This window comes from Cherax quadricarinatus, unplaced genomic scaffold (genome assembly GCF_038502225.1).
Source record: "Cherax quadricarinatus isolate ZL_2023a unplaced genomic scaffold, ASM3850222v1 Contig619, whole genome shotgun sequence".
In the NCBI taxonomy this organism is placed as follows: Eukaryota; Metazoa; Arthropoda; class Malacostraca; order Decapoda; family Parastacidae; genus Cherax; species Cherax quadricarinatus.
Genome location: NW_027195645.1, coordinates 30,667 through 47,401, shown reverse-complemented (window position 1 = coordinate 47,401; position 16,735 = coordinate 30,667). Strand labels below are relative to the sequence as shown.

The following is a 16,735-nucleotide window of genomic DNA, read 5'->3' as shown; positions in this document are numbered from 1 at the left end:
CCTTGACATCAGCACCCTCTGATGTCACCAACAACCCACTGGACATCAGCTCCTCCTGACATCACCAGCACCCACTGACATCACCAGCACCCCAGACATCACCAGTCCCCTTGGCATCACTTGTTCCCCTGTCAGCACTACATGTGACACCACTAGTTCTGCTAACACCACATGCAATACCACCAGCACCCTAGATATCGCCAGTTGACCTATCAGTGCTGCATGAGGCACCACTAGCTCTGCCAGCACCACACTTAATGTCAACAGCACCCCCCAACACCACCAGCTGCTCACACTGCATGTGTCACCACTACCAGCCCTGTCTGTCATTTGCTCTGCCATCACATGTGACACCACCAGCTGCTCTGCCAACACTACATGTTGCATCAGTAGTAACCTTGACAACACCACATGTACCATCAGCAGCTCTGACACCACTGGTTACTCTGCCTACACCACATGTGGCACCACCAGTTGCTCTGCCTACACCACATGTGGCACCACCAGTTGCTCTGCCTACACCACATGTGGCACCACCAGTTGCTCTGCCTACACCACATGTGGCACCACCAGTTGCTCTGCCTATACCACATGTGGCACCACCAGTTGCTCTGCCTACACCACATGTGGCACCACCAGTTGCTCTGCCTACACCACATGTGGCACCACCAGTTACTCTGCCTACACCACATGTGGCACCACCAGTTACTCTGCCTATACCACATGTGGCACCACCAGCTGCCCTGCCAATACTTGTGACACCACCAACAGCCATTAGTACACGCGGCACCACCAGTTGCCCTGGCAGTAATAATAATTTGCAGTATTACTGTAAGTTGTGCCACTGTGTCTGTCTTTTGGGGAATATCACACTTTGAAACAATATTGTAATTGTTCTATACATAGTGTTGAAAGACAACATTACAAATAAGATAAAACATTTATTAGAACAATTTTAATGTTGATAATGACGTTATGGTGTGATGTGTTTCTCTGCCTGTTTTATATAGTATTATATAGTACTATATAATGGGAATGTTGATAATGACGTTATGGTGTTTACCTGGAGTTTACCTGGAGAGAGTTTCGGGGGTCAACGCCCCCGCGGCCCGGTCTGTGACCAGGCCTCCTGGTGGATCAGCGCCTGATCAACCAGGCTGTTGCTGCTGGCTGCACGCAAACCAACGTACGAGCCACAGCCCGGCTGATCAGGAACTGTCTTTAGGTGCTTGTCCAGTGCCAGCTTGAAGACTGCCAGGGGTCTGTTGGTAATCCCCCTTATGTGTGCTGGGAGGCAGTTGAACAGTCTCGGGCCCCTGACACTTATTGTATGGTCTCTTAACGTGCTAGTGACACCCCTGCTTTTCATTGGGGGGATGGTGCATCGTCTGCCAAGTCTTTTGCTTTCGTAGTGAGTGATTTTCGTGTGCAAGTTTGGTACTAGTCCCTCTAGGATTTTCCAGGTGTATATAATCATGTATCTCTCCCTCCTGCGTTCCAGGGAATACAGGTTTAGAAACCTCAAGCGCTCCCAGTAATTGAGGTGTTTTATCTCCGTTATGCGCGCCGTGAAAGTTCTCTGTACATTTTCTAGGTCGGCAATTTCACCTGCCTTGAAAGGTGCTGTTAGAGTGCAGCAATATTCCAGCCTAGATAGAACAAGTGACCTGAAGAGTGTCATCATGGGCTTGGCCTCCCTAGTTTTGAAGGTTCTCATTATCCATCCTGTCATTTTTCTAGCAGATGCGATTGATACAATGTTATGGTCCTTGAAGGTGAGATCCTCCGACATAATCACTCCTAGGTCTTTGACGTTGGTGTTTCGCTCTATTTTGTGGCCAGAATTTGTTTTGTACTCTGATGAAGATTTAATTTCCTCATGTTTACCATATCTGAGTAATTGAAATTTCTCATCGTTGAACTTCATATTGTTTTCTGCAGCCCACTGAAAGATTTGGTTGATGTCCGCCTGGAGCCTTGCAGTGTCTGCAATGGAAGACACTGTCATGCAGATTCGGGTGTCATCTGCAAAGGAAGACACGGTGCTGTGGCTGACATCCTTGTCTATGTCGGATATGAGGATGAGGAACAAGATGGGAGCTAGTACTGTGCCTTGTGGGACAGAGCTTTTCACCGTAGCTGCCTCGGACTTTACTCTGTTGACGACTACTCTCTGTGTTCTGTTAGTGAGGAAATTATAGATCCATCGACCGACTTTTCCTGTTATTCCTTTAGCGCGCATTTTGTGCGCTATTACGCCATGGTCACACTTGTCGAAGGCTTTTGCAAAGTCTGTATATATTACATCTGCATTCTTTTTGTCTTCTAGTGCATTTAGGACCTTGTCGTAGTGATCCAGTAGTTGAGACAGACAGGAGCGACCTGTTCTAAACCCATGTTGCCCTGGGTTGTGTAACTGATGGGTTTCTAGATGGGTGGTGATCTTGCTTCTTAGGACCCTTTCAAAGATTTTTATGATATGGGATGTTAGTGCTATTGGTCTGTAGTTCTTTGCTGTTGCTTTACTGCCCCCTTTGTGGAGTGGGGCTATGTCTGTTGTTTTTAGTAACTGAGGGACGACCCCCGTGTCCATGCTCCCTCTCCATAGGATGGAAAAGGCTCGTGATAGGGGCTTCTTGCAGTTCTTGATGAACACAGAGTTCCATGAGTCTGGCCCTGGGGCAGAGTGCATGGGCATGTCATTTATCGCCTGTTCGAAGTCATTTGGCGTCAGGATAACATCGGATAGGCTTGTGTTAGTCAAATTTTGTGGCTCTCTCATAAAAAATTCATTTTGGTCTTCGACTCTCAGTCTGGTTAGCGGCTTGCTAAAAACTGAGTCATATTGGGACTTGAGTAGCTCACTCATTTCCTTGCTGTCATCTGTGTAGGACCCATCTTGTTTAAGTAGGGGCCCAATACTGGACGTTGTTCTCGATTTTGATTTGGCATAGGAGAAGAAATACTTTGGGTTTCTTTCGATTTCATTTATGGCTTTTAGTTCTTCCCGCGATTCCTGACTCCTAAAGGATTCTTTTAGCTTAAGTTCGATGCTTGCTATTTCTCTGACCAGTGTCTCCCTGCGCATTTCAGATATATTGACCTCTTTTAGCCGCTCTGTTATTCTTTTCCGTCGCCTGTAAAGGGAGCGCCTGTCTCTTTCTATTTTACATCTACTCCTCCTTTTTCTTAGAGGAATAAGCCTTGTGCATACATCGAGTGCCACCGAGTTAATCTGTTCTAGGCATAAGTTTGGGTCTGTGTTGCTTAGTATATCTTCCCAGCTTATATCGGTTAGGACTTGGTTTACTTGGTCCCACTTTATGTTTTTGTTATTGAAGTTGAATTTGGTGAATGCTCCCTCATGACTAGTCTCATTTTGTCGGTCTGGGGCTCCATGCATACATGTCTGAACCTCAATTATGTTGTGATCTGAGTATATTGTATTTGATATGGTGACATTTCTTATCAGATCATCATTGTTAGTGAAGATGAGGTCTAGTGTATTCTCCAGTCTTGTAGGCTCTATTATTTGCTGGTTTAAATTGAATTTTGTGCAGAGATTTAAAAGCTCGTGTGAGTGTGAGTTTTCATCAGAGCTGCCTCCTGGTGTTATTTCTGCAACAATATTATTTGCTATATTCCTCCATTTTAGGTGCCTTAAGTTGAAATCCCCCAGGAGCAAGATGTTGGGTGCAGGAGCTGGAAGATTTTCCAGACAGTGGTCAATTTTTAACAGCTGTTCCTGGAATTGCTGGGATGTTGCATCCGGAGGCTTGTAGACTACCACAATGACTAGGTTTTGGTTCTCGACCTTTACTGCTAAAACTTCCACTACGTCATTTGAGGCATTAAGCAGTTCTGTGCAAACAAGTGACTCTGCAATGTACAGGCCAACCCCCCCCTTTTGCCTGTTCACTCTGTCACATCTGTATAGGTTGTAACCTGGGATCCATACTTCGTTGTCCAAGTGATCCTTTATGTGGGTCTCAGTGAAAGCCGCGAACATTGCCTTTGCCTCTGCAAGCAGTCCACGGATGAAAGGTATTTTGTTGTTTGTAGCTGGCTTTAGACCCTGTATATTTGCAAAGAAGAATGTTATCGGACTGGTGGTATTGTTGGTACTGGGGGGGGATTTTTTTTCCGGCATTAGTATCTGTATCTGTTGGTTTGGAGTGGAGGCCATCGACTGTGGTTCCACTCCAGGAATGACTGGATTTGGTGTACGATTTCTGCCATTTCCTGCCAGTTTTTTTTTCCTTCCTGGCACTAAAAAACCTCTCCCTCTTGAGTGGCTGTGGCTACCCAGGTTTTCCCCTGGCCTGGATGTTTTGTATCTTTTTGTCCCCTTTAGATGGTATGCCTGGCAATTTAAGTTATAGCACAGTCTTTCCTGTACTGAAGAGGTACACATTTCAGGGTGAAAAAGCTTACAGGAAGGTGTGATGTGTTTCTCTGCCTGTTTTATATAGTATTATATAGTACTATATAATGGGAATGTTGATAATGACGTTATGGTGTGATGTGTTTCTCTGCCTGTTTTATATAGTATTATATAGTACTATATAATGGGAATGTTGATAATGACGTTATGGTGTGATGTGTTTCTCTGCCTGTTTTATATAGTATTATATAGTACTATATAATGGGAATGTTGATAATGACGTTATGGTGTGATGTGTTTCTCTGCCTGTTTTATATAGTATTATTTTTTTTTATTATTATCACACCGGCCGATTCCCACCAAGGCAGGGTGGCCCGAAAAAGAAAAACTTTCACCATCATTCACTCCATCACTGTCTTGCCAGAAGGGTGCTTTACACTACAGTTTTTAAACTGCAACATTAACACCCCTCCTTCAGAGTGCAGGCACTGTACTTCCCATCTCCAGGACTCAAGTCCGGCCTGCCGGTTTCCCTGAATCCCTTCATAAATGTTACTTTGCTCACACTCCAACAGCACATCAAGTATTAAAAACCATTTGTCTCCATTCACTCCTATCAAACACGCTCACGCATGCCTGCTGGAAGTCCAAGCCCCTCGCACACAAAACCTCCTTTACCCCCTCCCTCCAACCCTTCCTAGGCCGACCCCTACCCCGCCTTCCTTCCACTACAGACTGATACACTCTTGAAGTCATTCTGTTTCGCTCCATTCTCTCTACATGTCCGAACCACCTCAACAACCCTTCCTCAGCCCTCTGGACAACAGTTTTGGTAATCCCGCACCTCCTCCTAACTTCCAAACTACGAATTCTCTGCATTATATTCACACCACACATTGCCCTCAGACATGACATCTCCACTGCCTCCAGCCTTCTCCTCGCTGCAACATTCATCACCCACGCTTCACACCCATATAAGAGCGTTGGTAAAACTATACTCTCATACATTCCCCTCTTTGCCTCCAAGGACAAAGTTCTTTGTCTCCACAGACTCCTAAGTGCACCACTCACTCTTTTTCCCTCATCAATTCTATGATTCACCTCATCTTTCATAGACCCATCCGCTGACACGTCCACTCCCAAATATCTGAATACGTTCACCTCCTCCATACTCTCTCCCTCCAATCTGATATTCAATCTTTCATCACCTAATCTTTTTGTTATCCTCATAACCTTACTCTTTCCTGTATTCACCTTTAATTTTCTTCTTTTGCACACCCTACCAAATTCATCCACCAATCTCTGCAACTTCTCTTAAGAATCTCCCAAGAGCACAGTGTCATCGGCAATGAGCAGCTGTGACAACTCCCACTTTGTGTGTGATTCTTTATCTTTTAACTCCACGCCTCTTGCCAAGACCCTCGCATTTACTTCTCTTACAACCCCATCTATAAATATATTAAACAACCACGGTGACATCACACATCCTTGTCTAAGGCCTACTTTTACTGGGAAAAAATTTCCCTCTTTCCTACATACTCTAACTTGAGCCTCACTATCCTCGTAAAAACTCTTCACTGCTTTCAGTAACCTACCTCCTACACCATACACTTGCAACATCTGCCACATTGCCCCCCTATCCACCCTGTCATACGCCTTTTCCAAATCCATAAATGCCACAAAGACCTCTTTAGCCTTATCTAAATACTGTTCACTTATATGTTTCACTGTAAACACCTGGTCCACACACCCCCTACCTTTCCTAAAGCCTCCTTGTTCATCTGCTATCCTATTCTCCGTCTTACTCTTAATTCTTTCAATTATAACTCTACCATACACTTTACCAGGTACACTCAACAGACTTATCCCCCTATAATTTTTGCACTCTCTTTTATCCCCTTTGCCTTTATACAAAGGAACTATGCATGCTCTCTGCCAATCCCTAGGTACCTTACCCTCTTCCATACATTTATTAAATAATTGCACCAACCACTCCAAAACTATATCCCCACCTGCTTTTAACATTTCTATCTTTATCCCATCAATCCCGGCTGCCTTACCCCCTTTCATTTTACCTACTGCCTCACGAACTTCCCCCACACTCACAACTGGCTCTTCCTCACTCCTACAAGATGTTATTCCTCCTTGCCCTATACACGAAATCACAGCTTCCCTATCTTCATCAACATTTAACAATTCCTCAAAATATTCCTTCCATCTTCCCAATACCTCTACCTCTCCATTTAATAACTCTCCTCTCCTATTTTTAACTGACAAATCCATTTGTTCTCTAGGCTTTCTTAACTTGTTAATCTCACTCCAAAACTTTTTCTTATTTTCAACAAAATTTGTTGATAACATCTCACCCACTCTCTCATTTGCTCTCTTTTTACATTGCTTCACCACTCTCTTAACTTCTCTCTTTTTCTCCATATACTCTTCCCTCCTTGCATCACTTCTACTTTGTAAAAACTTCTCATATGCTAACTTTTTCTCCCTTACTACTCTCTTTACATCATCATTCCACCAATCGCTCCTCTTCCCTCCTGCACCCACTTTCCTGTAACCACAAACTTCTGCTGAACACTCTAACACTACATTTTTAAACCTACCCCATACCTCTTCGACCCCATTGCCTATGCTCTCATTAGCCCATCTATCCTCCAATAGCTGTTTATATCTTACCCTAACTGCCTCCTCTTTTAGTTTATAAACCTTCACCTCTCTCTTCCCTGATGCTTCTATTCTCCTTGTATCCCATCTACCTTTTACTCTCAGTGTAGCTACAACTAGAAAGTGATCTGATATATCTGTGGCCCCTCTATAAACATGTACATCCTGAAGTCTACTCAACAGTCTTTTATCTACCAATACATAATCCAACAAACTACTGTCATTTCGCCCTACATCATATCGTGTATACTTATTTATCCTCTTTTTCTTAAAATATGTATTACCTATAACTAAACCCCTTTCTATACAAAGTTCAATCAAAGGGCTCCCATTATCATTTACACCTGGCACCCCAAACTTACCTACCACACCCTCTCTAAAAGTTTCTCCTACTTTAGCATTCAAGTCCCCTACCACAATTACTCTCTCACTTGGTTCAAAGGCTCCTATACATTCACTTAACATCTCCCAAAATCTCTCTCTCTCCTCTGCATTCCTCTCTTCTCCAGGTGCATACACGCTTATTATGACCCACTTCTCGCATCCAACCTTTACTTTAATCCACATAATTCTTGAATTTACACATTCATATTCTCTTTTCTCCTTCCATAACTGATCATTTAACATTACTGCTACCCCTTCCTTTGCTCTAACTCTCTCAGATACTCCAGATTTAATCCCATTTATTTCCCCCCACTGAAACTCTCCTACCCCCTTCAGCTTTGTTTCGCTTAGGGCCAGGACATCCAACTTCTTTTCATTCATAACATCAGCAATCATCTGTTTCTTGTCATCCGCACTACATCCACGCACATTTAAGCAACCCAGTTTTATAAAGTTTTTCTTCTTCTCTTTTTTAGTAATTGTATACAGGAGAAGGGGTTACTAGCCCATTGCTCCCGGCATTTTAGTCGCCTCATACGACACGCATGGCTTACGGAGGAAAGATTCTTTTCCACTTCCCCATGGACAATAGAAGAAATAAAAAAGAACAAGAGCTATTTAGAAAAAGGAGAAAAACCTAGATGTATGTATATATATATATGCATGTGCGTGTCTGTGAAGTGTGACCAAAGTGTAAGTAGGAGTAGCAAGATATCCCTGTTATCTTAGCGTGTTTATGAGACAGAAAAAGAAACCAGCAATCCTACCATCATGCAAAACAGTTACAGGTTTTTGTTTCACAGTCATCTGGCAGGACGGTAGTACTTCCCTGGGTGGTTGCTGTCTACCAACCTACTACCTATATAGTACTATATAGTATTATATAGTACTATATAATGGGAATGTTGATAATGACGTTATGGTGTGATGTGTTTCTCTGCCTGTTTTATATAGTATTATATAGTACTATATAATGGGAATGTTGATAATGACGTTATGGTGTGATGTGTTTCTCTGCCTGTTTTCACTACTAAAAGCTCTTGAAAACCAAGAAAATGAAAAGTGATAATTTGACTTTGAAAAATTAAAAAACATAAATAATGCTTAGCACTTTTATGTCAAGTGTTGCCGTCAATGGATCACTTTTTGCCATCATCAGCACTTCGTAAATTAGTAAGTTTTCATTGGATTTCTCTTTTGTTTGTTTTATTCTACTTGGAAAAAGGTACTCTTTGAAATGGTTAAGATTTTTTTTTTAATTTTACCATGTTAAAACTTTTTTCTGGGTCTTATGTGGTTTAGGGGTTAAATGAGAAAGTTGTGTAACTATAAAAAGGTTTATTTGTAGTTTATAGGGTCACAACAGCCTATTCCTTATTGAGTCATAGTGACCCTCTATACCTTTGAGAGAAGGGCTTGTATAGCTCAATTAGTTGTAGCCCTTAATAAATAACAACACTCCTTCACCATTTTATTACAGCACTACTTTGAATTATGTCATCACACTTCTGACAAGACAGCAACTGAATGAATGATAGTGAATGTGTTTTTTTTTTTCTGGGTCACCTTACTTTGGTAGAAGGCCAGTGTGTTAAAAATGAAAACACAGATGCTTGTGTCCATGTCAAGATTGTTAGTAAAGTTTCTCTGCCATGGGCACTGTTAATAGCAAGATTGCCAGTGTCACTGACTGCTGTGTAGTTATTAACTGATGTCTCAGCATTGAGCTGGAATGAGATTTGATTATTTTGAGTGATAATTTTCATATTTTTTACAAGAAAGGTAGGGTAGAGATCAGTTATAGTGTCAGTCTGTGATTAGTTCTGTTTTCAGAGGAGTTATGTTGGTCCAGATATGATCAAGTGAGGATGCGGTTATCTCAGAAATTCTTGTGGAATTGCTTGCAGATCTTCAACTTGTATGAGGTTGATGTTGAAGTCTTGAACAATTAAGTGATGCTTGTTCAGTTTATTGTTTATGATAAAAGTTTTTATTAAGGTTGACACTGAAGGTGGCAATATTAGTATGTGGAAACCTGTAGACAGTTTCGATTATAATTGAGGGTTTTTAAATTTTTGGTTGTAAATTGCACAAATATATATTTGCCAAATTCATCTCCCACTGTATTTTGAGTAATTCATCTCAACTCATTAGTGTAGTAGATAGCAATTCCACCTCACATTTGATCAGTCTGCATTTATGCTGCTGTCTAAGCTTAAAATGCCTATATGTTGCATTTAAGCCAAATTTCTGTAAGAAAAATGAAAGTTGTATTATCATAATGAATTTATGACTGCAGTATTGTCAGTGTTTACCCAGGGATCTGACATTTTAATTAAATACTGATATATTCTTGGTGTTGCTGCAGTTATGATCTGGAAAAAAATGATTTTATAGAAAGCAGACAAGTAGATTTAGTTGAAGGTCAATATTAAAATACATGTACAAGATGAATGCTAGTTTTGATTATATAAAAAATAACATAAAACTACAATGTAGTGGAAAATAAGAATATGATGTAGTATACTGAAATGTACCAAAAACATGTGAATTACAATTAAGAATCAGTAATACTAGGAAAAAAAGTTGAGAACCTCATACAGGAGGGCCCTGCTTACACAGCAGGTTAGGTTCCAGGTTACCACCATAAAATATAAATGCATGTTATCAGGCATATAAATGCCTGATAACATGTTAACACTATCATATATTAAGTTAGCAATAGAACCTGGAGTTTACCTGGAGAGAGTTTCGGGGGTCAACGCCCCCGCGGCCCGGTCTGTGACCAGGCCTCCTGGTGGATCAGCGCCTGATAAACCAGGCTGTTGCTGCTGGCTGCACGCAAACCAACGTACGAGCCACAGCCCGGCTGATCAGGAACTGACTTTAGGTGCTTGTCCAGTGCCAGCTTGAAGACTGCCAGGGGTCTGTTGGTAATCCCCCTTATGTGTGCTGGGAGGCAGTTGAACAGTCTCGGGCCCCTGACACTTATTGTATGGTCTCTTAACGTGCTAGTGACACCCCTGCTCTTCATTGGGGGGATGGTGCATCGTCTGCCAAGTCTTTTGCTTTCGTAGTGAGTGATTTTCGTGTGCAAGTTCGGTACTAGTCCCTCTAGGATTTTCCAGGTGTATATAATCATGTATCTCTCCCTCCTGCGTTCCAGGGAATACAGGTTTAGAAACCTCAAGCGCTCCCAGTAATTGAGGTGTTTTATCTCCGTTATGCGCGCCGTGAAAGTTCTCTGTACATTTTCTAGGTCGGCAATTTCACCTGCCTTGAAAGATGCTGTTAGAGTGCAGCAATATTCCAGCCTAGATAGAACAAGTGACCTGAAGAGTGTCATCATGGGCTTGGCCTCCCTAGTTTTGAAGGTTCTCATTATCCATCCTGTCATTTTTCTAGCAGATGCGATTGATACAATGTTATGGTCCTTGAAGGTGAGATCCTCCGACATGATCACTCCCAGGTCTTTGACGTTGGTGTTTCGCTCTATTTTGTGGCCAGAATTTGTTTTGTACTCTGATGAAGATTTAATTTCCTCATGTTTACCATATCTGAGTAATTGAAATTTCTCATTGTTGAACTTCATATTGTTTTCTGCAGCCGACTGAAAGATTTGGTTGATGTCCGCCTGGAGCCTTGCAGTGTCTGCAATGGAAGACACTGTCATGCAGATTCGGGTGTCATCTGCAAAGGAAGACACGGTGCTGTGGCTGACATCCTTGTCTATGTCGGATATGAGGATGAGGAACAAGATGGGAGCTAGTACTGTGCCTTGAGGAACAGAGCTTTTCACCGTAGCTGCCTCGGACTTTACTCTGTTGACGACTACTCTCTGTGTTCTGTTAGTGAGGAAATTATAGATCCATCGACCGACTTTTCCTGTTATTCCTTTAGCGCGCATTTTGTGCGCTATTACGCCATGGTCACACTTGTCGAAGGCTTTTGCAAAGTCTGTATATATTACATCTGCATTCTTTTTGTCTTCTAGTGCATTTAGGACCTTGTCATAGTGATCCAGTAGTTGAGACAGACAGGAGCGACCTGTTCTAAACCCATGTTGCCCTGGGTTGTGTAACTGATGGGTTTCTAGATAGGTATAAAATAACAGTAAAAAAGTAAAATGCATATACAGTACACTTATTACTTGCCTTAAAATATTTGTAGTCTTAACCTCTTGACTGTTGCAACCCCAAATCCTGAGGTGTCTCCTGGTGTTTCAAAATTTCAAAAAAAAAAAAAAAAAAAAATCTTATGAAATGATAGAGAATCTTTTCCCAATTGTAATGACACCAAAAGAACGAAGTTTGATAGAAAACTGACGGAATTATGCTCACGTGAAGTTAGCAACCTCAGCAGTATTTACAAATTGGCGATTTTGCCCACTTTGAGCCCTATTTTCGGCTAATACCATTGTTCCAGTTGACCAAACTCATAGCTATTTCTTTAGAACTCCATATTTTCTCTCGATTGAGTACAAGAAACTGCCCATTTACTGATTTCAACTACCCAATAACGTGGTCAGAAATTTGCAATTTGGCCAATTTCATGAAAATTAAAAAAAATATGACAATTTCAAAATAGGGTCCAGAATAAACAATGCAGACATTCCTGGCTCTAAAATAACATTTTCTTTGTTCATCAGTCACGTTTCCAGGCTCCTCTGATATTACTCTTGCTTTCTATTTTGAATTTTTATTCAAACAAAAAATAGAAGATTTACTGTTATGCAGACTACCGCAATATTGTAATAATTATATAAATAATGTCAACCCATTCATGACTGCATATTAGAATGGTTACTTGGACATTTATTGGAAAATGACATCATTTGTTTACTTTTGAACATCTGCAAAAATCAAACATTTCTGCTAATTTAAGCTCCATTTCAAGGTTCTTTTCATAGCAAAACCAATCAAAATCACCTCTATTTCTATAATATGTTTTCCATTCTATCAAATGAGACCAAGAAAACGAGAATACAACCATAAATACTATACGAAAACAGGCCACAAAGTCGGCATTTTAACCTTTTCAGGGTCCGTCCCGTAGATCTACGGCTTCACGTTGAGTGTCCAAACCATAGATCTATGCCAAAATTCTAGCGCCATCAAATTTAGTGCGAAAACGCTCATAGGCCTACATGTGAGAGAACGGGTCTGTGTGGTGAGTGTGCGCCATAAACAAAAAATCTGGGCGCCCGCATAGCATTGTGGGAACGCTGGCTCAGTTACCCTTGTTCACCATGCCTCGTCGCAAGTCAGCTCTCACTCCCCGGAAAATTGGGACTCTCCTCTTCCTATCTGATAGTTCTGACACTGATGGAAGTGGAATTGAAGACGAATTCTACGGCTTTGATCAGTTAGTGACCGAAAAGAATGACCAGGATATCGATAATAGTGCAGAAAACCCTGACGATCCTCAACCTTCTACCTCTGGTGTGGGCACTCGTGACTCACGGTCGGTTGTTCCTCATCGCAAGAGAAAACTAATATTTTCGTGTGGCCAGGCCTCTGACTTCAGTAATGATGATGATAGTGACGTGGATTGTGATTTTATTGCGCTCGACGATCATTCGAGTAGTGATAGTGAGGAATCATATTCACCAGTGAAGCGTCGGTATGTTCACCACTGCATGCGCTCGGGTAGTGTACCCTATGCTGTGCCCAGGGGACGGAGTACATCCCGGAGTACATCCCGGAGTACATCCCGGAGTACATCCCGGAGTACATCCCGTGGCCCAACACCAGTTTTAGGTAGTGATAGTGAGGATGATGTGGCTACACTTGGCATGGATAGACCACAGGCATCAGTGGATGGTGTTAGTGGTGATGGTAGTGGCACCGCCATGCGTGACTCACCAGGCCACGCTGGGACCCACGCTGCTGACTCATCAGTTCAAGGACAAAGCAGAGCGCCAGCCACCAGCCCACCACAACCACCCGCACAACCAGCCTATGATGTCCAGTATCCACCAGCATGTGGGATTGGCAGCAAAATCCCAATTTTGTTCCCAAGCCTCACCACTTTGATGACTCTCAAAGTGGAATTCTACCTACTTGTCCCCTTGGAACCATGGCCAATGAACTGGAATTCTTTGAATTATTCTTTGACCAGCCATTGATGGAAATTATTGTCAGGGAAAGTAATAAGTATTTTGAGTACACCATGGCAAATACGATCTTATCACCACAGTCAAGACTACACAGGTGGAAAGAGACGACTGTTGCGGAAATGTATTTGCTTTTTGCAACAATAATGCTTATGCCTCACATCTATAAGCATAATATAAAAGCATACTGGTCCACAGATCAGCTAATTTCTACCCCGGTCTTCAGTGAAATCATACCAGTGAACAGGTTTATCTTACTCTTACGTATGTTGCACTTCTCTGACAAAACCAGGCCTGACAGAAGTGACAGGTTATACAAGATTAGAAATGTTTTCATGTATCTCAAACAAAAGTTCAGCATATACTTTTATCCATTCAAGAATCTTGTAATTGACGAGTCTTTGATTTTGTTCAAAGGTAGACTGTCATTCAAGCAGTATATACCGAGCAAGAGGAAACGCTTTGGTATAAAACTGTTTGTACTCTGTGATTGTGACAGTGGCCTGGTGTTGGATATTGTTGTATACACGGGTAGTAAAGCATTGAAAGATACCAAGATGTTATTGGGTATCTCAGGTGACGTAGTGAGAAACATGATGGCACCTTATCTTGGTAAGGGGCATACATTATATACCGATAACTGGTACACAAGCCCATTACTCAGTGATTTCATGCGAGTGAACAAGACAGATGTGTGTGGCACAGTGCGTTCTAATCGTAAACATATGCCCAGGCTCAACGCAGGTGCTCGTGGTGATGACGTGCAGGTGTTTACTGCCAATGACATCATGGCATTACGGTGGCATGACAAACGAGATGTCACATTGTTGACAACCATTCACCGTAATGAAATGCAAGACAGTGGCAAAGTTGATCGAGTGACTAATGAACGTATTCGAAAACCAGTGACAGTGATTGATTATACACAAAACATGCGCTTGGTTGACAAATGTGACATGCAGATTGTTTTTGTTGACTGTGTTCGTAAGAGTTACAAGTGGTACATGAAACTTTTCTTCCATCTCATGGACATTTCAATGCTCAATGCATATAATATGTACCAAATAAAGACTGGCAACAGACCACCGTATGGTGAATTTTGTTTGTCTGTTGTCAGACAACTCATAATGAAGTACCAGGTAACAACACCTGCTATACAACACGGTCCTCGAATTCCTCAGGATATACCCAAGCGTTTGAGGAGGGAAGGTGATCATTTCATAATACAACTTCCTTCAACTCAGAAGAAATTTGCTCAGAAGAGATGCATCATCTGTGCACAAACAAAACGACGGTAACAAAGACGCAAAGACACTCGGTTTATGTGTGAGGAATGTAAGGTGCCTCTGTGCATGGTGCCTTGTTTCAAGGAGTTCCACAAGCTCCAGCAGTTCTAAAACCATGTCCAGTGATTGTAAATATGTAAATATATGATAGAACATTAGTATTATACAATATTTGTGCATGTTTATTGTAATAAACAACAGTGGTAAACAATAATATGATAATAAATTTAGTGCGGTTATTGTGTTCAATACAGTGAGTTTATATATATACATTATATACAGTATTGGTCTCTCAGGCCCCAAATGTTAGTAGGAATAGAAAAAAATTGGAAAAGAAAAGAAAAAACAATAAAAAACGCAAAATAATGTAATGCGCGTATGTGGAATTTGTCAATGTTGCCGCCACCACATCATTTTTGACAAACTTCTTGGCACTGTATCTCGGTAAGTACTGATCAGATTTTTTTTTTTGTCTTATTACCTTCACAAAAATATGCTCTTTAATTCTGTAAGAAAAAATAATGATTTTTGTTTTCAAAATTTCTTGGACACTGGAGCACCACTTCAGATTTTGGCCTTGGACCCTGAAGGGGTTAATTTAAAAGAACGGTCAGTTTTTTTTTTCGTTATACACTACGTGCTGCAGATTTTTTTCATATGGTGTACACTGACTACACAGACTCATTCTCTCACATGTGGGCATACCAGCTTTCTCCTGCTTGATTTGAAGCCGCTAGAATTTATGAGTATACGTATACACGTCAAAAACGGTGGCTCGTAAGACGTATATATACGACCAGAAGAGTCAAAGGGTTAATGTAGGGTGAGAGGTGAGTAGTATTTGTTGTAGGAAGTCAGGAGAAGATGACACATCTTCATCCTCTGACACTTCAAGAAATAAAATCTTTATCTTTAATTTTATTCGTTTTGATGGAAACTTGGGTGAAGTGTGTGTTGTGGTTGATGGTGAAGGCTGTTCAAGGCTAACTGTTGCTGTTGAAGGTTACCATCATACTTTCTTAATGTAGGAAAGCAGTAAACTTTGCCTCATGGATTTTTGTCTCCTTTCCCTTAAAATTTCTTTATAGCACTTAACACCATTTAAAAGGGGTTGCATTCGTTTTTAAACTTATTTTGATATTTGGATCAGTCTTCTCAAATTTGCCATTGCCATTTCTACATGGCTGATAGCTTCTTTCAAATCCTTGGATATCATTTTTTAAATGGCAACAGAACTATCATGGATCTTCTCTTTATGAAACTTTTTTTCTTTGCTCTTCAATCAGATATTTATCTGTTAGGGCCTTATCATGAGAGAGAAGCAATTCTTCCATATCCTCAGACTTCCAATTATAATTCCTATATCATATCCATTGATTTGTAGTGACATCCTCCACTGGATTTTCAAAGCCTTCAAAATTGTCCATAAGTTCAGGAATTAGATTCTTCCATACACCTTCAGTGTAGTTTCTTTTGCTTCATTCCATACATCTCTAATATTTTTACTACCATCGAAAATCCTGAAACCTTTTAATTTATTTTGTTTAGGGCCAGGCATTTTATCACTAAGACATTTACAAGCTTAGTGAAAGTTCTTGTTAGGTGATAAGACTTAACCCTTTGAGGGTCGACAGGCCCTCTCCGAAACTCGTTCTCAGGGTCGGCCAAATTTAAAAAAAAAAAAATTATTTTCTCTTATGAAAAGATAGAGAATCTTTTCCCGATCATAAAGACACCAAAAGTTTGAAATTTGATAGAAAACTTACGGAATTATGCTCTCGCAAAGTTAGTGGTCTCGGCGATGTTTATGCATCGGCGATTTTGCCCACTTTGAGCCCCATTTTCGGCCAATTTCACTGTACTAGTCGACAAAAAACATGAATATTTCGCTAG

At 41.2% G+C, this 16,735-nt stretch overlaps 1 protein-coding gene across 1 annotated transcript in view; it reads left to right on the top strand.

The window, feature by feature from the left end:
* LOC128691447 (uncharacterized) overlaps window positions 1–13,640 on the top strand; it is a 34,390-nt gene extending 20,750 nt beyond the window's left edge. The window contains exon 2 of the mRNA XM_053780316.2: window positions 11,048–13,640. Within this exon, the coding sequence (XP_053636291.2) occupies window positions 12,690–13,568 (879 nt within the window). The 5' untranslated portion in view covers window positions 11,048–12,689 and the 3' untranslated portion in view covers window positions 13,569–13,640. The remainder of the gene's footprint in view (window positions 1–11,047) is intronic.
* The last annotated feature ends 3,095 nt before the right edge of the window (window positions 13,641–16,735 follow it).